The sequence below is a fragment of the Corvus kubaryi genome, unplaced genomic scaffold (assembly GCF_017639235.1).
Source record: "Corvus kubaryi isolate FWS band 111438036 unplaced genomic scaffold, C.kubaryi_AGA036_p1.0 37284, whole genome shotgun sequence".
In the NCBI taxonomy this organism is placed as follows: domain Eukaryota; kingdom Metazoa; phylum Chordata; class Aves; order Passeriformes; family Corvidae; genus Corvus; species Corvus kubaryi.
Window position 1 is genome coordinate 7336042 of NW_024581088.1, and position 20524 is coordinate 7356565.

At 42.0% G+C, this 20524-nt stretch overlaps 1 protein-coding gene across 2 annotated transcripts in view; it reads left to right on the forward strand.

The window, feature by feature from the left end:
- Positions 1–131: 131 nt before the first annotated feature.
- GOSR1 (golgi SNAP receptor complex member 1) overlaps positions 132–20524 on the forward strand; it is a 29029-nt gene continuing 8636 nt past the window's right edge. Inside the window, exons 1-7 of one of the 2 annotated variants that reach the window (XM_042026271.1) lie at positions 132–199; positions 563–677; positions 2290–2377; positions 2576–2683; positions 3774–3865; positions 4015–4089; positions 18159–18188. In XM_042026271.1, the coding sequence (XP_041882205.1) occupies positions 169–199; positions 563–677; positions 2290–2377; positions 2576–2683; positions 3774–3865; positions 4015–4089; positions 18159–18188 (539 nt within the window). In that variant the 5' untranslated portion in view covers positions 132–168. The remainder of the gene's footprint in view (positions 200–562; positions 678–2289; positions 2378–2575; positions 2684–3773; positions 3866–4014; positions 4090–18158; positions 18189–20524) is intronic. The other variant, XM_042026272.1, reaches the window with a different exon arrangement.

Consider the following 20524-nt stretch of genomic DNA (forward strand, 5'->3'; position numbering starts at 1 on the left):
GGGCTGGAGGAGCGGGATTGGGATGGGGACCGGGCTCGGGGCTGGCACCGGCGCTTCCCCGCCCGGCCGCTGCGCGGCGCTGGCGCGGGAGGCCCGCCCGTCCCGGCCTGCCCCGCTCCCCGCGGCCGCTCCGCCCCGCCCGGCCCGCGCTGACGTTGGACAACAAAGATGGCGGCGGGGAGCAGCAACTACTGGGAAGGCGAGTGGGGCGGGGGCGGCGGGCGCGGGGTCCCCCCGGGGCACGGCCCGGGCACGGCAGGGCGGGACCGCCGCTGGGGCTCCTCTGCTCTCTCCCGAGGGGCCGGCGGGCGCGGGTGGTGCCGGCCCGTCAGCCATGAGGCGCCGGTGCCTGCTGAGCCCCGCGGCGGGGCGGCCCCGCCGGACCCTCCCGGGGCTGCGGGTGAGGGGCTGCGGGTGTCCAGCCGCGCCCTCCTGTGGGCGTGGGGCGCTCCCCCAGCCGTGAGGGTCCCCCCTCCCTCTGGGTTTGTCTTCCTGTGAGAACGGGACCCCCGGAGGCGCGGGGTCCCCGTGCGGGTCCGTGACTGTCCCCTGCCCCGTGCAGATCTCAGGAAGCAGGCGAGGCAGCTGGAGAACGAGCTGGACCTGAAGCTGGTCTCCTTCAGCAAACTCTGCACCAGCTACAGCAGCACCCGAGACGGAAGGCGCGACAGGTATAGGTACTAACCCGTTTCTTTTATGTTTTAAACGCTGCCTGTGGTGCTTGGTGCGGTTTTATCGTTTGCTGGTCCCACCTGTGGCTCTTAACGCTTGGCTTCTTGGGAAGCTCCTTGCAGCTGCTGGTGTTGCTTTTGATGTGATGTTGGTGTGTGAGTCACGGAGGGCTGTGGGTGACAGGTCACTGGGGAAAACTGGATTTAAACTTCATTCTGTGTGGGGTCAGTGAGCTTTTTAATGCTCGTTACATGGGCTTAATTCCCAGTTTTTCTTGTATTAAACTAACAGGAGGTTTTCAGGTACTTGGTATTAGGGGAATTTAGCGTTACAGCTCCCAGGTGGGCTGGTGTGCTATTTGTAATCCCAGTTTTAAGGGAACTGGAGCACTGAGCAGCTGTGCAAGGAACAAGCCCTCTTCAAAACGAGTGGCTGTTTCTTCCTGTCTTTCTCCTGAGGTGAGTAATAATCACAGAACCATAGAATGGTTTGGCTTGGAAGGGACCTTAAAGATCTTCTCGTTCCAATCCCTCGGCCATGGACAGGGACGATGTCAATGAGAATAGTGAGAGCTGCACATGTGTTGTTAGATGTGTGTATATATACATGGTCTGTGTGTATATACATGGGTAGTTTCTGTTTGCTTTGGTCACATTTATGCTTGACTGAAGAATTAATGTGGTAAAACTCTTCAAGTCTATCTTGTGAGCCAGAGGTGAGCTCTTCCCTGCAGTTCCACAGCAGGAATTACCAAACTCTTTGTCCATTTGCAACCTTTTCTTTGCTTGTTAACTGTATCAGTTGTGAGTGTTGCTGCTGTAGGTATGTGTGTTGATACTTTTCTTTTTTATTTAATTTAATGACTGAATTTTGAACCCCTCCCTCAATTTCTAGTTCTGGAAGCCTGAGAGCACCTCAGCAGAACTTGAATCAGAGCTCTAGTTTCACTTTTGTGTCTGCCTCTGTGCTGCTACTTGCCATGTAATCGAATTGTTTTCGTTATTTTTGCTGTCCTGTGCCAAACTTACTTCTCTTACTCAAGGCAGATTACCAGAGCCATGAGTAGTCTCTGAGGGCTGTTAGCTGCCACAGTTCTGCAGGCTGGTCTGAGATGTGACTTTTCCTTGTGGTTTCAGTTTATCTTTACTGGCAAATAGGGAAGGTGTGTGAAACTAATTGTGGTAAATGGTGTGGTTTGTGTTGCTCTGTGGGACACTGATTGCTTAATAGGCATGGGGGTTGTCCTAACACGGTGTTACTGAGGTGTAATTATGTTGCTGGAGTAACATGCTAACAGTGCAGTGCTCCCTCCTGCCAGTAAATAAATAAATCAAGCTTAAAAGTTGGGGGGAGGAGGACGCTGGTACCAGACGTGTGTGGGGGCAGGCATTTCTTCCAAGGAGAAGGTTGTATTTCCTGCAGGTGATACTGTGTCATGCATTTAGATAAGAGTTAAAGGCACACAGAATAAGAAAATGTAATTTTTCAGCGCTTTTTTCATCTCTAGCAAACCTGGGTATAGTGGAGCTTTCCAACCCCTGTCATTGGTGCTTCCTCATTTCTGGCATTCATGAAATGATGCAACTTTTCAGTGACTGCTCCTCTTCTTCTCCTTAGCTCTGACACGACTCCTCTACTAAATGGATCAAGCCAGGACAGAATGTTTGAGACCATGGCTGTGGAGATTGAGCAACTTCTGGGAAGGGTAACTCGAGTTACTTTGGGTTTATTTCAGCATTTAGGCAATGTCACAGTCCGGGTTTCTGTGATGGATATTAGGAAATCCGAGTGTGGGTGTTAGACAAGGTGTGCATGTCTAGCTGGCTCCTTTAGCTTGTGCATTGTCATTTTCTTGCAAGAAGAAGCCATTTCACGTTTTCTGGGGTGTTTTTCCTTGCTGTAGCTGACTGGGATAAATGACAAGATGGCAGAGTACACCAACAGTGCGGGCGTGCCGTCGCTGAACGCGGCGCTGATGCACACGCTGCAGCGCCACAGGGACATCCTGCAGGTAACAAACGGGCCTCTCCCCTGCCTTTATGTTCTTTCTTTGGTTAAAATAATTATTATTATCTATGCTGATATCACAGCTTGCTGGAGTGTCTCACCAGGAGGTGTGAATGCCACTGATTCCATCTTGCTTTCCTTCTCTCCAGGCACCCGCTGAACTCTGAGTTGTGCTTTTTATGTTTTATTGGTGACTAGAATTTAGCTAAGAAAGAACAGGAAAGGGTGCTGCCTTATGTGGGTGGATTTTAGATAGCAAGAGGGGAAAGGGCTGTAATGAATTACCTTGTCTGTGTGGTTTGTCACGTAACAACATGCAAGGGAGCATCACACTTCAGAAAACACGATTGTAAAACCTTCTAAGCTTCTCAGGGGAGATGAAGGAAATGTGATGGTTAAAGCTACCAGTCAGTGCTATAAATTAACCATGTTTCAGACTGGTGATGTTTACATGTCATAACATGGTGATGTTAAAATGCATATTTTGTTTGGCTGGTCATGTACAGTCTGATTTCTGACTGGTATCTGTGCAATCAATACACAGTGTGAAAAGCAATAGCATTTGTATGAATGGTTACAATGGTTTTGGTGCATGCCAGCTGCCAATTAAATTGAGTTTTGAGAAATACCAGTTGCCTGAAATGGTTTAAAATTTAAAATTGCAACTTAAAAGTCATCTTCGCTGCTCAGAAAAGACTTTATTTTAATCTGGTGTAACAACAGAATAAACTCAAGAACATCTTCACCACACCAAAGAAGTAGGTTTTGTTAGGGCTTCTGATGGGAAATTCCAACACAAACTAATTCATCAGAAAGGTGAGGATATCTGAAACTGGAAGAAAGAAATACAGTGGATTTCCCTCCACAGCTGTAGCTGCAACCATCAGATTTAGCAAATGCCCTAAGAGCAGTGAGTTTTAAGAATATTTTGCATTAACTTCCAGCATTTTTGCTGTTAAATTCGTAAGCTGGTCTTGCACTTTGTATTAGAGAGCAGTTGTCAATTTTAAAGGTGGCTGCATCTCCTGTGGGTGTATTACATTGTTCAGTTAACCTCAGTACCCTAATTTTGGGATACCTGTTTATTATTACAGGATTACACACATGAATTCCACAAAACCAAAGCAAACTTCTTGGCAATACGAGAAAGGGAGAATCTGTTGGGATCAGTACGGAAAGATATCGAGTAAGTTGTGTTTGCCCCAGCAAAGGTGTGGGACTGTCCTCAGAGGGAGAGAATGCTTGGCATAGCTCACGTGTCTGTGCTCTGAATAAAGCAAAAGAAGTTCCTTGGATTCACAATTCTCATTAAGGTTCTGTTCTGTTGGATTTTAGATCATATAAAAGCGGGTCTGGTGTGAACAACAGAAGAACAGAACTGTTCCTGAAGGAGCACGAACACCTTCGGAAGTAGGTGTTGTTTCCTATTTACTTGTGTTGGAGGTGCCTGACTTTTCTGGGAGGTGAAACATTCTGGATTTCATACAGCTGGATAAACATTTATGGCTTGTGCTGAGCACAAACTGTGTGGGGTAGATAATAGTCATGGTGGTGTCAATGATTTGGGCTTTAGGATCTTGTCAGTGACAGTTCTGTGTTGTCTTCAGGGGCTTTTGCAAGTCACTTGTGACTCAGACCTCCTCCTCTTCCCAAGGGAGTAGATAGATGCCTTTCACACTGACTGGGATAAAGTTTAAGAAACGAAACAGAAACGCCCATGATTTGGCTGGGTTTCCCTCTCCTTTTTTGTTTTGCCAGTCAGACAAAGAAAAATCTTTTTTCCTTTTGTCTCTACTGAATGTGGACAAAAGGTGATGGAAGAGATTAATTCCACAATTACCTATGCAGTTAAATATTTACAAGTTGACTCTAGTTTACCAGATAACAAGCAAAATAGAAGGCACCTTGTTCTTATTCCTGTCGCAGAGAGGGCATTAAGTTGTGAGTAGCTGCTTTGTGTGCCCTTGTTCTGCAAAAACAGTGCAGGTGAGAGCAAAGATCTGAAGGGTTTGTGGTTTTAAGAGAGTCAGGAGGCAGCTCTGATCTTCCTGCCTCTCTCTGTGCCTGTAATTGTGCTAAACCTCAGGCTCACACGAGAGGGCAGGCTTGCATTTAAAAAAACAAGCAAATAAAAAATTACCTGTGGCTTTCTTATATTTAAACTTATACCCAGAACTGCACAAAAAGCTTTTACAGGACATTAAAACTTCTTTTTTTTCAGTTGTGGCTTACTACTGCTTCATCCTCAGTTTTCTTTAATATCTTACAACTTAGAAATTAGCTGATTTAAAGCTTTAATTATGACTGCTGTTAAGCATAATCTCAAAATAAAATGGTCAAATGTTTCTGGAATTGTAAAATACCCTTCTAAGAAACTGATATTACCCTGAGTGCATTATTTTGAAACGTTTGCAGAAATTAAGAGTGGAAAACTTACAGCATTTTGTAAACATTGTCTGGCAGATGTCTTCAGAATTTGAGCCCAGCCTTTACTGAGGCATTGATTATTTGGTCTTCTAAATATGCTAAAGTCTGCAGTATGTTTATAGGATTAAAATGCATGAAAAATAAAAGTAAGGCAGTTTTAGAAATAGTTTAAAACCATCTGAGTGATTATTTGAAACTGCTAAGACTTGAAATAAACCCACCACAACACTGAGGAAAACAATAAATAAGTGTGAGTTGGGGATCTTTAGTAAACAGGGCCAAAACCAATCATAGACTGCTCTGCAAGGTGGAGATAACTGTAAGGACTGTGAAGAAATCCAGTGTAAAGGAGAAGACAACATTGGCAAGAAATCAAAGCTTGCAAAACTCTTGAATTGAGGATCAGTAAGCTCAGAAAAAGATACTGGCAAAGGAAATTATTAGAGAGTTTCAACATATTTGTCTTCAGAGAAAGCAGTTAATGAGCTATTCATGCCAAAAAGCCGTAAAAGCTAAGAAAAGGTCCCAAGAAATCACCAGGAGCTGGCAAATTACACCAAACATGCTCCTAGGATAAACTGACAAGCTTTGTGTGAGTCATGATGCTGAATATTTGTTGTGCAATAAATCCTGGTGCCAGACTAATTGACAGAAGTAGATGATGAATATATTTACACAAAGACACGGGAGTAAAAATCCAAGTGTTTTCAGTGGAGTGAAGTCTATGAAGAGAGCTTGAAAAACAGGCACAGGAACATAAAGTTTACAGTGTATTATTACGTTCTACAAAGCAGTGTAATAACACCACAGGAATTAAGTATTCATACCTGATATTGGAGCATTCACTTGGTCTTGACCCTGTTTAATTTCTGATATTAAGTACTCTGACCTATTACATATTTATTGCATGATCTGATAAGAGAATGTGTGAACTGCTGCCCCACTGCAGAGTGCCAGGCTCTTCTGTCAGCCTTTTCCTTTATGCACAGCCACGTGAGACAGGATAAACACAACCTGGGGTTTTCTCTGGGCTGTGTTTCCCATGAATGCCCTTCAAAAAACTGCAGGGTCGGATTGTTTGTGGGGTATCTCACTGGGGAGGAAGAGGAGAGACAGGAAGCTCCTCTGCTTTTTTGCCTAAATCTGCCTCTTTCATTTTTGTGTCACATTGTGAACACCACAGAGAAGATCCTCTTAATGTTATATATGTAGGTAATCCTAAAAGAGGAGAGGAAATGAAAAATCTGTGAGTACAAGATGCTGATGAATAAAAGGTTCCAACACACATTAGGCACGCAGCGAATGACGAAAAGCGCTGTGCAAACCCTGGCTATGCCTGGCTTTCCATTAAGCCATGAGGATCCTGGATCCATTTGGCCTCTCTTTCCCAGGGTGGGGCTGGCTGCTGTGTCAGTGCTGCTGGCAGGAGCAGGGATTTCCACCTTGGGATCCCGATGGAGCCGGGGCAGCCTTCGGGCAGGGGGCACAGGGGGCCCCGCGCCGCCGCAGCCCACACCAGGGAGGGTGAGACAAAACACGTCGTGTTCTTCTACCTTTGAAAGCTTCACTGCTGCTCAGTCCATTTTATAAATCAGCTCATTGTTGGGAAAGGAGATTTGTCTAGAAGTTCTTCTGGCTGTGGATAGAAGTTTCCAAGTCACTCAGTTTCCTGTTGAAGTTCTACCCAGGGAATTCAAAAACAGCTTTACCAACCGCTGGAGAAATAAATTTTTTTAAAGAAAATATTAACCCCTGTTAATTAAAATAAGGTTGTCAGGTTGATCTTGTTGATTACTGATGGCCTGTTAATATTTTTACCTAATACCTCAGATTTTTTGGCATGTCAGATGCAGATAGAAACACCGAATCTAGAGTGGTCATGTTTGCTGTTCATTTTTGAAATCTTGTTTTCTTGGGTCTGTGCCATTCCCTAAAGGTATTTCATCTTCTCTGTGTGCTTTTGGCCAGGGGTCCAGACAAGTCATCCTTTTTCTTCTAATGCTGTTTTCCATCTAAAGAAAACAATTTTGATGAATAGATCTAGCCTAGCATTTTAAAAACTGCTCTGAAAAGTGCTGCCTCAGAGGAAACGATTCTGTCAACTTAGAGTCTGCCCTGAGAAATTCTGCAGTTATTGATGAGTTATAGTCTAAGTCAGCAAAGAAGGAACTAATGTGCTTGATTAAATTTGCAATATTGTGTGTGCATGTGAGTGAAAATTTCCCTTGTGTTGTAGGTGAGTGATACCAGGTGATACTGATGAGTTCGTGTAAAAATTGGTGAAGTCTTCAGAAGTTTAGATTACAGTGAAAGATGTTATTACTTATGATGAATTCCTTGTAAAACTAGGTGAAAACACACCAATTCTGTCATTGTGATTATTACTTTATTACTCAGTTCCAGCACTCAAAAATTAGTCATTTTTCCCTTTCTAAAAGAAGTGGCTGGTGGTGAAGCAGGTGCCTGTATGGTGCAGATATCATTAGCTGTGTTTTTAATTGTCAGGTGACTGCATGTTCCTGCTGAGTGTTGCTATGCAGCCTGTGAATCTATCCAGTAAAAATTAAAAAAAAAAAGGTCCTCTTAGTTGAAGTCTCGTGTGTGAGTGATGCAGGTAGATGAGATGAACCTGCTGCAGGTGTTCAGACACCCCTGTGTGTCTTAAAGTGTTTCAAACTGGCACAGAGAGGGTCAGGGTGCCAGAGTAGGTGGGTAAGAAACTTTTTTGGAAGGAGGAAAAAGAGGAGAGCAAACAAATCAGAGGGACGTGTGCTGCATGGGAAAGAGAAAAGAGGAATCAGAGAAGTGAGCAAAAGAAATAATGGGAACCTGCAGCAGTTGTGTAATGGTGCTAATTAATAATACATACCTGAGATGATGAGGAGAAACTAATGTTTGTGCAGTACTTCACGTATGTGAAGTACTCTGGAGTACTAAATACTTTCATTACTTTCGTTATGGCATTTTGTTATCAGCAGAACTATTTCAGATTTCCTGCTGTTGTTTGGGCAGAAAGGGGCACATTCAGTCGAGAATAATGGCCAGGAAAACTGCTTCCAAACTTTGTTGGTGATATGGGGAAGATCTTAACAGAGGGAGTGACTTACAGACTGGTTTTCCTCTAAATTTTGTCTTTCCTTACAAATTTTCACTTCAGCACTGATTTGCAGAGAGAAATCAGCTCAACAATATGCAGAGACGCCTTGCAGGGTTTTTGATTACAGGTGACTTGATCTTTTGGGAAAAAGCTGCCAGTTTTCTACCTTAATAGAACTTCTTTTTTCTTTTGTTGTTCCTGTTCTCTATTCTGCATGCCCTGATTTCCACTCACTGTGCTGTTGCTGCTCAGGTTCCTGTGGATTTCAGTGGAACTTCAGTGTTGGATTAAGACCAGAGAACTGTTGTTACCTCCCTTCCCATCACCTCCAGTTGCAGGGGAGGACCCACAGATGCCTGGGCAGCAACTGCTCCAGCTGACACACAATTCACCACTACATCTTCTTCATCTTCTCTTGGAAACAGAGGATGCAGGAAAAAACAGCTAATTCACCAATTCCTTTTTCCATCCCAAGGTGGCTGGGGAAGCAGCAGGGAGGGAGGAATGTGATGAGCCTCTTCCCTGGGTTCCTGCTGGCCTGCCTGCTCTGCAGCTTCAGAACTGCTGAGCTCCACTTTAGTCAGGCCCCGTAAGGGCTTTTTTTTTTAATTTTTTTAATTACCAAACTTACCTCTTAATTAAACTTATTTTTTGTTCATGTCAGAGCAGAATGCGGCGTTCTTGTGGTTCCATTCTCTTAATTTGAATGCAGATTTTAACTGAAGCAGCACTTGGGAATGAATAATCTTCTTTGCTCTGTAGCAGTTATGAAAAAAACCCAAACAGCTCTGCCCTGGGAGGACAGAGGAGCCCTCCATGGCCCTGGTTTGGAGGGTTTGCACTGGTTCTGGTGCTCTTTGGGTGCAGACCTTCTGTGCAGTGCTGGCGAAGGGCTGCAGCACTTAGCCCATTGAAGTGGAAGTTACAGTGCGAGGAGGGATTGGGGAATCTGGGTCTCTCTGCTGGCCATTAATTGCAAGAGCTCTGGCAACGGTGTGCCACTGTTTTCCCAAACACCACTGGCTTGGTTTCTTTGTTTCTGGAATAAGGAAGTTTGAGAAATGCTGCATTAAAAGTGTGTGCCAGTGCCAGGATGGCTGTGGTAATCACCTTACTGCCTTAACCACTGAGCAACTCAGACTTCTGGGGCAGGGCTGTGTGCTCTGTCTGAGCAGCAGCACAAAGAAAATGGTTTTCAAAGAAGGGATTTGAGCAAAGGAGGATTTTTGGTGTTGCAAAGGCTCACTTAAGGATGCACAACAGCTTCTCCTGTAATCCTGTTTCAAAATACAATTCTAGTCTGTCTTGCTGCTCTGTCTCCTATTGCTGCAGAATTTTTTTGATTGCATCAGTGATTCTTTCCTTTAGCCTTATCTCTGCCTGGGGTTGCCAAGGCTGCTGGCAGAACCTGTGTCTCCTGAAGACTCGTGGCAGAGGGATGCAAGGCCACTCTGGAAGTGGCTGGATCAGCTTCTCCTGTAACAGTCCCAGACTGAATATGACACTTGGGCACATCATATACTCAACTGCAGCACCAGGCTGAGAATAATTTGCTGTTTTCTTATTTTAATAGTAAATACTGTTCAGAGAGGGAGACCGTTCCTGTCTTCTGGAAAAGGAGAAGCTTCGCTGTGTATAATTATATGACTGTATGAGCAAGTTATTGAAGTAGTTTAATGAGAATTTGGGGAGGTTCAAAGCTTCCAGGCAATGAGGGAAGATGCTCTCTTGGGTATTATTATTATTATTATTTATAAATAACTTAATAAAAGATCATGAAAATCAGCCAAGCAATTCAGGATTTAAGAGGTTTTTTCCTCTAAAAATAGCTTGAGTTTCATTAAGGTAAAATCAACTATTTCTTTTAATCTTCCTGTTTAGGACTTAAAAAAACCCTACCCCAAACTACTAAACCAAAGATTCTATGTTTCAATGTTTATTTGCATGCTTTGCTGATAGTTGGATTGCTTTAACACTACTGTAATCAATAATTTGCCTGACACTGATGACTGTTGTGACATTTTTATACCTCAATATGTCTAAAGTGATGGGGACACCAAATGAAAAAAAAAGCATCAAACCCACCACAGACAGCACAAAACTTAATTTGGGAATTTCCTTTGTAACTTCCAGTACAAAACTGAATTATCTGGGTGACAAAGGATGCAGCCACACATTGAGCATTAAGAGCTTCAAGCTCATTGTTTGCTTTTCACCTTTATAAAAAGTGAAGGTTTATGGATGGAATTCCATGTACCCCAGGGAAAGTGGCTATGGAAACTCTTGTAGGTCTTTATGAATGTCTGCAGAAGCTGAAGAGCAAACCCTCACAGAGTGAAAGATTACCTGAATGTATCATGGGAAATAGGTCTGCTCTGGTTCTCGATTCTGGGCTTCCCCTTAGAAACAGCACTTTGTTCTTATTGGGGGACGGGAAGGATATAAAGCCACACTTCAAACTTCAGGGCTCTGTGGTTTCTTCTGAAGTTTCTTGCTCCTTTCAGAAATAAACAAGTCGGTGATGCATGTTTTATTTGTTTTTAGCTTTCCTTTCAACACTGTTTCTTAACTAGGACAGCTTCCCCCCTCCAAGGTCTGTATTGAAATTAGGGCTTTCATGAGTGCTGAAATCCATCCTGCATGGGTTGGTTTTGAAAAGCAGGTGCAGCTTTTCAACAGAGTCAACAATTGTGGAGTTTTATAGAATTCCTTTTGTGCAATCTGAGGATCACTTTTATTATTCTAATGCAGTATGTCGTTTTTTTGTCAGTGTGGCTGTGCACTTCATTATTCTTTAGGGCCAGAAGTGCTTGCTCATTATTTGCTATTGGATCCTCTAGTAAAAACAAGCTGTTGAACTCAATTTGATGTGCATGGGTATGTTAAATAGTGATTATTTCCATTTTCTCATATACAGAGTGTATCTCTGGAAAGTTACCACACTACTGCATAAATGTCATTCTTGAGTTTTATTTAATTTCTGCCTCTCCTAATGCATCAGAATTAGGTTCTCCTCATTCTTGGCTGCTGAATGGTTGCTGTGCAGATATCTTCGTGTTCTATCAAATCCACGATCCTAAGCAGAACTAGATCCAAATTCCCCTTAAAGCATCCTTATTTTAGCCTAATAATAGAGTTCTGTTTAGAACTTTTCAAGGACCTTAGTTCTGTTGTGATTTGAAGGATGCAGAGTGTTTTCCTCTCACTTGAGAGACTTGTTTGCATCAAGTATGGTTGCACTTCTGGAAGAATGCATCTTGTTCAGTCTCAGATAAAAAGCCCTAAGAACGCTGGGAAATTGGGTCAGAAGAAGAATGCTGCGATCTTTACCCATTAATGAATTGCATCCTGAATTTGGCGTGTGCGTGGTTTAAATGTAGTGTGCACTTTACATTTTGAACCACAAGTGTTTGTTATGTTGCAGAGTTAACTATGGAGCTTTAAGAATAATTTTCTGAAACTTAATTAACAGGCAGGTAGAGAGTTGTAAATCAAGTACCTCGGCCAAATCCTTGATGAAAGCCACAGAGCTTCTCCCAAAAAACCCTCAAAACCACAGCAGGTGAAAATGCAGTTAGGGAGCAGAGCACGTGTCTGTCAGTGTGGGTTTTAGGTTTTCATACTATATTAAAGTGGGGTTGTCATCCTAGGGATACTTCTCACTTCATTTCTGTGTTAGCTCGACTGGAAATTAAAAAGATATTAATTATGAAGTTGTTTATGTTATCAGGCTCTTCTAGAAAACATTCCCCCTTGTGTTCTCCCGGTTACTTAGGAGTGTGTGAGTAGTGAAATAGTTCTTTAGCTTTGCCAAGCTGTAGTCAAAAAACACTGAGCTAGAAAAGTGATACAATCTATTTTGTTACAGCACAGATTACAAACAGCTTGTGTTTGTTGTAAGCTGAGCATCTCACGTCTGTGTGCGCCCAACAAATCAGCCGTGACAGGTTATCCTGGGAGAGCTCGGTTTTAGTCAGGTCAGTGTCAGATATCCGAGCCTTGTGCTGCTTGGTTTTGAGGGTTTTTCCCTTTAGGAAAAGGTCCCACCTAAATTCCACGTTTTAAACCAGTGGGAATAACTCAGGCAGCCGTGCCACTGACTGCTGGCAGTGCGTGCAGATGTAAAATTTGAGGAAATGCCGATAGAGTCCATTAGGAAGTTACTGGAATTGTTCTGACAGTTGTGGTTGCTGATAATGACTTACAGTAAGGCCTGCCCTCCTCAGTTCATTTCACTTCGTTCCTATGGGTGAGATGGAGCAATTATATGGGAGGGTCAATCTCTCCAGGAACTTTCCCAAGCATTAATCGAGGCCTCATTATGTGGTGCCATCCTGGCACTGGGTTTGTGCTCAACCAGCTGCTGCACTTCATGTAGACAGTAGGAGCTGTTCTCATTTTTTAAGTTTTTACCTTCGTTCTTTGGGTAAACTGAATGCTGCAGCTTATTGAGAAGGCTCTTATTCCCTTATAGATTTGCTTTAAAGGAAGAAGTATTGCTGCTGCTCACCCTCTTGGGGCTCTCAGGCACTTTCCCAGTCGTCTGCATGCCAAAGAGCTTTCTTGGCCAGCTCCTCTTCCACTCTGTTGATAATTCCCACACAACTCTGTGCAGTTCAGTGGAGGTGCAGGCTATACCCTTTGGAAATCCAGGAGAAACAGCTGTTGGTGTTCTCAGACCTGTGAAGGTGGATCCCTGTTCTCAGAGATCTCCCTGCAAAGGGAAAAAATCCCTTGGTACTTGTTTGTCTCCTTTAAACTGAGTTAGAACTACTAATCTTTTTATTGGTTATGTTGCACATGTAGTTGTGTTTACAGGTGTTGGCTGAAAACAAAGTGCTTTTCTTAGTGTATCTAAAATCCAAGTTGCTGGAATTGATGAGCTGTTGAGGTATTACTTAATAATGTAGCTAGAGGTCGAATTTATAGCTGAATTTTGTTCCAGGATTGCAGTTGGAGGGAGTAGGTTTCACCAGATTATTTTACTGGAAATCCTTTGGCAGATTCTTCCCTGCAGTGAAAGGGATGCCTTCTGTGTATTTTCTTTTCCTCATGTACGGTTTCTTTCCATCTGGAAAGAAATTCAGCACCAGACAATGTTGGTTTACTCTTGCCTAGAGCAATGGATTCTGTTCCACTGCCTTTCATTCTAGATCTAACAACTTGCTTGCATTGATTAAAAGCAACATGGTATTGCGCTTTTTTCTTCTCCAATTTTGCAACTATTCCTCATTCTTATTGAAAGTGGTTTCTGAGATCAGACTCCCCTATACAGTAATCTGCAGAAATAAGCTTACTTAGGTGTTCAGAGTTTGTAGGTGTGATGATGTTGAGCAAATTTATACATTGATGAATGCTCATGTTTGTGCTGGGTTTTGTGTTTGATTGGTGCCTTCTGCAACAGACAGTGTGACAAAATTGCATTTCCTTAGCATCCAGATTTGTGCTTGAATTAACACTCAAAGAAAACCCACAAAAGAGAGCAGCAGTTTGGGTCAGCATTTGAACCTTTCTTTGCTTTCAGAGTGGTTTCTGTGGGGAAACTGTTCATCCCTGAAAATGCCTATTCTGCCTCATGTCTTTGTTTTTGGCCAGCCAGCTTTTCTCATGCTGGAAGTGGAAGATGTGTGCTTCATAGTCAAATATATTGGTCTTAGTCAATGAATAGACTTCTACACCAGTTTTTGTCTTTTTTAGCCACTTTGGAACTAAATTGAATCAAACTTGGGACAAGCCTTATAAAATCTGGAGTATGTTGTTATCACAGGGCAAAAAGAAAAAGTGTTCTGCTTTAAATTCTTCTACTTAAGTTTTTAAAGAGCTTAATGATCTTATGAATTTTTAATATTATAAGGAATGTTGATGGCAAGCAGAAAAAATGAGTTGGAGCTGCGTTTTTTTGTGCACAGTGGTTTTTTCATTATTATTCTGTTATTACAATGATGGAAATAACTGAGTGTGTAAGTCAGATTTGCCTCATCATAACCTGTATATTTGTATTAGAGTATATTTTGCAGGATTTGCATTCCTGGGAGCTCCACACTGAGCTTCAATCACCACATTGGTGATCCAAGACTGTGAAAATATGAAAGATTTATTGGAGGCAGTTTGAGAGAGCAGAGACTTAGTGATTTATCTTGCAGTTAGAGAAAGAACAAAGTAAAAATTATTATTTCTGTGGTTATTCTTTACGAAAGGAAGAAAATATATCAGGTGCTATATTAGTTTATTCTACAGGGCTGTCCCTATTCCTTTTAAATTATTCTAGGTGATAATATTGCCCTTAATTTCATCTGAAGGCTTTAAAGCGTGTTGTGAGATGAGTTGTGTGCAGATGAGTTTTACTGTTCTGCCTTGTTCCTCTGATGAGTGCTTGGTTTGGGTATCAGCAGCAAAATCTGTGGATATGGGAGAAACCCAGTCCTCAGCCAAGTATTCATCTATATTAATGAATTTTGTTTAAATACAGACACAGAGATTTACCTTAAAAACAACATAAAACGCTTTCTTTTAGTTGTGAAAGCCTTATGTGATGGGCAGGACTCTTTTCTATCTTAGAGGCATATTTCACTTAATTTCTCCTTCAGATTAATTTACCTGTCTGCATATTTAAAAGACAAGCTGTGGCATCTTCTGCAGACAGCAGTTGCACGGGGGCCTGGTTATTTCATATGCATGGCTGCTGCTGCTGTTGGGTTTGTGCCATTCCTTGCAGGAGGTGATTGCCTCAGCATCTTCCAGCCTTTCTTTCCTGTAGTATTTTTAAATGGTTTTGTCTGTCTGGACAGGTGAAAATGCAGAGCTTATTGAAACAGATGGCAAGTCAGATTAATAATGCCCAGAACCATCTTTTGCTTGGATATTCATGAGGAAATGTCCACTGGATCTGTTGTCTGTGCTTGGACAGCAGAAGAACAAAGTCAATAGATTTTGATTTAAGAGCCTCTTTTTGTAGTGTTCTGAATGTGTAAGTTAAGCACAATTGCCTCGTTCAATGTTACTTTTTTATTCTGGCAAACGATTGAAACGAACATTATTTTTAATTGTGAGAACAGCTTCTATTTGTGGAGAACAGGTTATTAATAGTCAGAGATCTGCAAACTTCCCTTGCGTCTCTGGGCCCTGTTGTACTTTGTGTTCTTGATCTTCCTTAAATCTGACTTATTTTTATGATTATGAGCTGTAAAATGAATGAAACAGATGCTTCTGTTTGGGTGTCACTGTGAGTGAACTTTACAATCTGTATTTGCCAAGCAATCCAAATCTGCACATCAGAATCGCTGAAATGTTCCTGCTCGCACTGACTGCCTTGATCAGAATGTCAGGGAATGAAAGTCATGGGCCTTTCCTGTGGAGTTTGTTCACCTTGCAAGGAGAGATGAGTTTGCAAATCCTCTCAAGAGCTGGTTCTTCTTGGGGTGGGAAGAACACACTGGAAGTTGTGTTAATAAATCTGTGCTTCCTTTAGTCTGCCCTTACCTACACATCTTCATTCTGAAGAAAATTCCCCTGCATCTCGTCCTTTTAAATATTTGGGGTGACTCCACATAAGTTGAGAAACATCAATGCCTTGTGTTGGCATTTGCAGCTCATGCCTGTGTGTGTTGGTGCTCAGAACTGGTTATTACTGGTTTATATATTTTTATTACCTTCTGTCATCATTGTACAAGTGGCCACATCTCCAGAGTTTATTTCTGTGTGTGTATAAACATACATACACATATAAAAATAATGCAGTGTAATGTAATCTGAAGATTTTAAATAACTTTTCGTGTTTATGACTAAGTAATAAAACTGCCCAACTACAGCTTTCTCTAACATAAAAAGCAGTGAGTATCTCTGCTGCAAACTGACAAGCCTAATTTTGGTGCTCTAAAAGCCTTGGAGGACATCCTAGTTCATTTGAGGTCTGTAAAAGTGTTCAGCTTCTCTGTCATCTTCAGTTCATCAACATAAAAATTCTATAATTTCATCAGTTAAATGGACAAAGAGCTGGTAATGATTTTTTTAAGGTAGGTTTTTCAATAGGGCTGTTCCAGTAATGCTTCCTTCCACAGAATTTTTTGAAGTGTAACCTGTTTCCAGCAGGGTTTTTAATACTTTTTCATTGATACAAATTAAAAAAAAAAAATTGAACCTTTTCTAAAATGATTCATTCTTGTGCACTGCTCTTGCTTTTCAGGCTGTTTTCTAATGGTTTTGCAGTTTATTCTTATTATGCCCTGCCCACATAACACACTTGTCTGTTAGAGACTATCTATGAAAGGCACATTCTCAGCTGGATTGTGTATCTTGGAGACTCAGTGATTACAGAAATCTTCAATGCATTGCTTTTCTGTTCTGCCTGCCTTGGGGACATTGGGAGATGCTGTGAGACTGCTCACATCATTCAGTGTACACAGCTACGGTGTTTTCCTCTTCTGTGCCAGTGTAATAAACACCACACAGTGAATAAAACTGGTTCTATTTGCTTAAACCAAGGTGCTCACAACTGATGTGAATCTTGAAGAGTGTATCTCCGTTTGCTGCCCCACTTGAGTCCCTGGCAGCTTAAAATTGAGCATAATATTTTTAGTGCTCTGTTCTGTGTCTATATTTCAAGCCAGGAAATAGCAACCTTCGTGTTTTCACTCCTCTTCACAGGCAAATAAAGTCATTCTGTTTGCCTCTCCCCCTCCCCAAGCAGGTTACGCACGCGTGCGCTCGCTGCCCAGCGCGCTCCTTCGCCACATCTCCCGCTGGAGGTGTGGGGGGATCTCCAGAATTCCTGTGGGAAGAAGAAAAGTTCCAAATCAGGCAGCTCTGGCTGAGTCAGAGGCAGAGCTGTGCTGCGCCAGGGGCTGGTGGTACCTTCCCTTCCCAAGTGGCAAAACACTTGGAATGAGGAGGGCGGAAGATGGAGATGGCCGTGCCCTTTCGGCGGAAGCAATAAATTCTGATTTAATACTGGAAGCAGTAGCCAGTACAACATAAAACTACTCTTCTGTCAGGTTGATTTCCTCCTCAAACTGCAAACTCCATTTTTTTGCAGTTACTCTCCAAGAATTTGTATGAATCTGTGGGGGTGAACAGAGCAGTTGTAGGGATGCAGCCGCACTATGGGAAGTGGGAATGCTGAAGTGACCTGTTCCATGTCAGGGTTACGTTGGAGATATTGATTGCTGTAACAAGAGATGTTTTCCTGGCATTTCACAGCTGGCTGCAAAGCAGTGATTAAAACCCTGTGTGAAAGTTGAGTACAGAAAAGGAGAAGTAGCTGCAGTATTGTGAGGATCTTGTTACTCCCCTTAATGGTGCGTGTCCGGTTTTTAAATGAAATGTCCTCTCTGGTGCTGTGCTTTAGGCTGCCCTTTTCCCAGGGATGCTGCACAGAAACTGGATCGATGTGTGGCAGGGAGGGCAGGGGGCACATGTCAGCCAGGGCTTTCTCTGACACGTGGTGTGTGTTGTGTTCTCCTAAGTTCAGTTCTCATCCAGCTGGTGTTGCCACAGAAGGAATTTGCCAGCATAAACCATGGTTTGGGGAGCTAACCCTGAGCATGGTTCTGAGGTGGACCCAAGTCTCAGCTTTTTAATCACTAAAGACTTTTTTGAAGGGGTGGGCAGGATTAAAAAGCAGTAAAATTAGGTACTCCTTTCTCCAATACTCCTTTCCAAACAGTCCTCCATAAATCACAGTGCCAATTCCCCTTTTCTGTCTTCTCAGTGCTTTATGTGTTCTCCTGAGCAGCTGCTACACTTAGGAAATGCTGCTCCAGAGGATACTCCAGTGCATCTTCTCCAAAGTCTATATAAACCAAACCTATGTAGTAGCAAAATGTGACAACATCCAGAAATAAACCATTCTAAGGGCAAATTTATTAATATGATGATGGGGATCATTGATTAGTGATCTAAAGTAGTACTTAGTGCTTGTTACTGTTTTTAACTTGGTTTTTTTTCTTTTGGCTTTCAGCTCAGATCGACTGATAGAAGAAACAATAAGGTAGGGATGAATGTAAAAATTTTCATTATTTTCCACACAATCAGCCTTTCCATTAAATTGTGTCTAAATATATCAGTCACTATATTTATACAATAACTGTATTGTTTCCAGCTCCTTGGCAGTAGTACTGTGAATTGCTGGTGGGTTTGATTTGGTTTTTTTCTGTTCAGTATTGACATAAAATGTTGTTTAAATATTATATTCACCCTAGCTTAAAAAATTTGGGTTTCTCTTCAAAGATGAATCACCTTTGGAGCAGAGTGAATCTCAGGCTGAGCTGTTGAGGGCTATTCCACTAGTCAAGATGTTTCTTCTCACAGTGACACTCATCTAAAACCTGATTTTCTATAATCTTTCAATGTATTCAGAATATTCAGCACCCAGTGTGCAGCTGATATAGCTAAGGGCTTTTACCACAACTGCTTGAGAGGTTATTGCTGTTGTATATTTATTTATCTTTTGGGGTTTTTATATTGTTTGAATACTTGAGTGGTACCTTCTCTTACTAATTTAGGCATTTTAGAACCGCAGCATCATAAATTACTTTTATTATCTGTGCCCTTCCCAAGCCAACCTTTTGCAAACCAGTAACTCAAATTATAATAATGCCTGATTTAATGGTTTTAAATTTTAGATTATTGCTTTAAAACAAAACTAAACTAAAACAAAAAGGAAGGAAGAAAGAAAGAAAGCAAGATATGCTTTCAGACAGTGCACGAAGGGTAATTAGAGTTGCAGCAAGGCTGTGTCCATTAGTGCTGGCTGGCTTAAGTACACACAAGTGGGCTCAGGATAATTAACATGGAGCAAGAATGTGTTAAACCACATCAATGTGCAGTGATGAACCAGAAGTGGTCAGTGCAATAATACCTGAAAATGTGGCTACAGTTTCACCACAGCAGAAATATTTGTCAGACTTAGCCCAGGGGTTCTAGTCCTTTCCTCACTGAAAACCTCTCCTTTATTGCCTACATGCTTGTAGCCCTATTTTTCCATCTCAGAAATGCTCAGTGTTTGGTAAATTTCTTCTTGGCTGCCATTCCACGTAAGGAGAGCATTAAACAGCATATGGTGATTTATTACTCTTAATATCCTGCAAAATTACTTGTAATTATTTGTAATTATGTCATTGGCCTGCCTTCTTGATTCTGTGTCATCAGAGGAGCTCAGAGCTCAAACCTTGCACCATTTGTTATCTGTAGTAAATTCTTGCTTGAGTTGTTGCCAAAAATGTTCTACTGGTTTTTGGTACAAAAAGGGCTGGTTTAGTAACTACATGGAGTATGAAATATAATTCCATCTTTATCTGAGTCAAATTCTGCCTCAGTTGAAACCAGGATGAATTTTTTCTTGAACTCTTTTTTTTGTGGTCCCTGGTAATGGTGAGTGTTTGGGTGTGACATTAATTGATGGTAAATCCTGCTGCCTTCAAAGTGAATTTACCAGATGGAAGTGTACCCAGCTGATCAATTGCTTTATCTATTGTAACCCAAATGAAAGAGGGAATTGTGCAGGAGAAGCTGTTTGAGGACAGATTCCTTGAGATGTAATTAGCTTATTCTGGCTACTGCTCTGTCTTCCAGGTTTACATCTGCTGCAGTTCATTACTCATTTTTTAATTAAGCAAGTCAGGAAATCACGTTTTATTTCCTTCACACTTCACACTTTTATTTCCTTAGGGGTTGTTACTTTGTAGTGATTCTAAACACTGGAAAGCATATTTTTGTGCATGCAGAGGCTTTTGTTAACGAGCTACAGCCACTAATTGTGAGCCCCTTGCTCTGATTTTCTGTCAGGAAGAGAACTGAGGAGTCTGACTCTTCCTCTGCATGGTCCTCCACGGAGCAAACATCCGTGCCAGGGAATAAATGGGCACCTAAGCTGAAATGATTAAGTAACTAAAGCAGTGAGCAGGGCTGTCACTCCAGATGTGTCGTTATTACTAAACTTTTAATCAATTTTTAAATGAATTACGTGCCATGGGCTCTTACTGCAGCATATTTCTCTCCAGAAGCGAGTGGGATGTGATACTTTGTACTGCAGTTCTTTTGGAACAGCGTTCACTTCTCTTGGCCAGATTTAAATATAAGCAGAGATTTTGCTTAATATGTTTGGAGTTCTCAGGTTTTCATTTTCAAACATTATCACTTCTCCAAAATAGCAAACCATTTATTTCTTGTTTTCCAACAACGTGTGTTTTTATGTTGGCTCAGTTGGAATATTTTTTATAGTTTTGCCTGTACTGTGTGACAAGTTTCTTAGGATTTTATTGTAGCTCTGTTTCTGAGGCCTGATCTGTCAGTGTTTGTGTATTGACAGATTGGACTGAAGCCAGA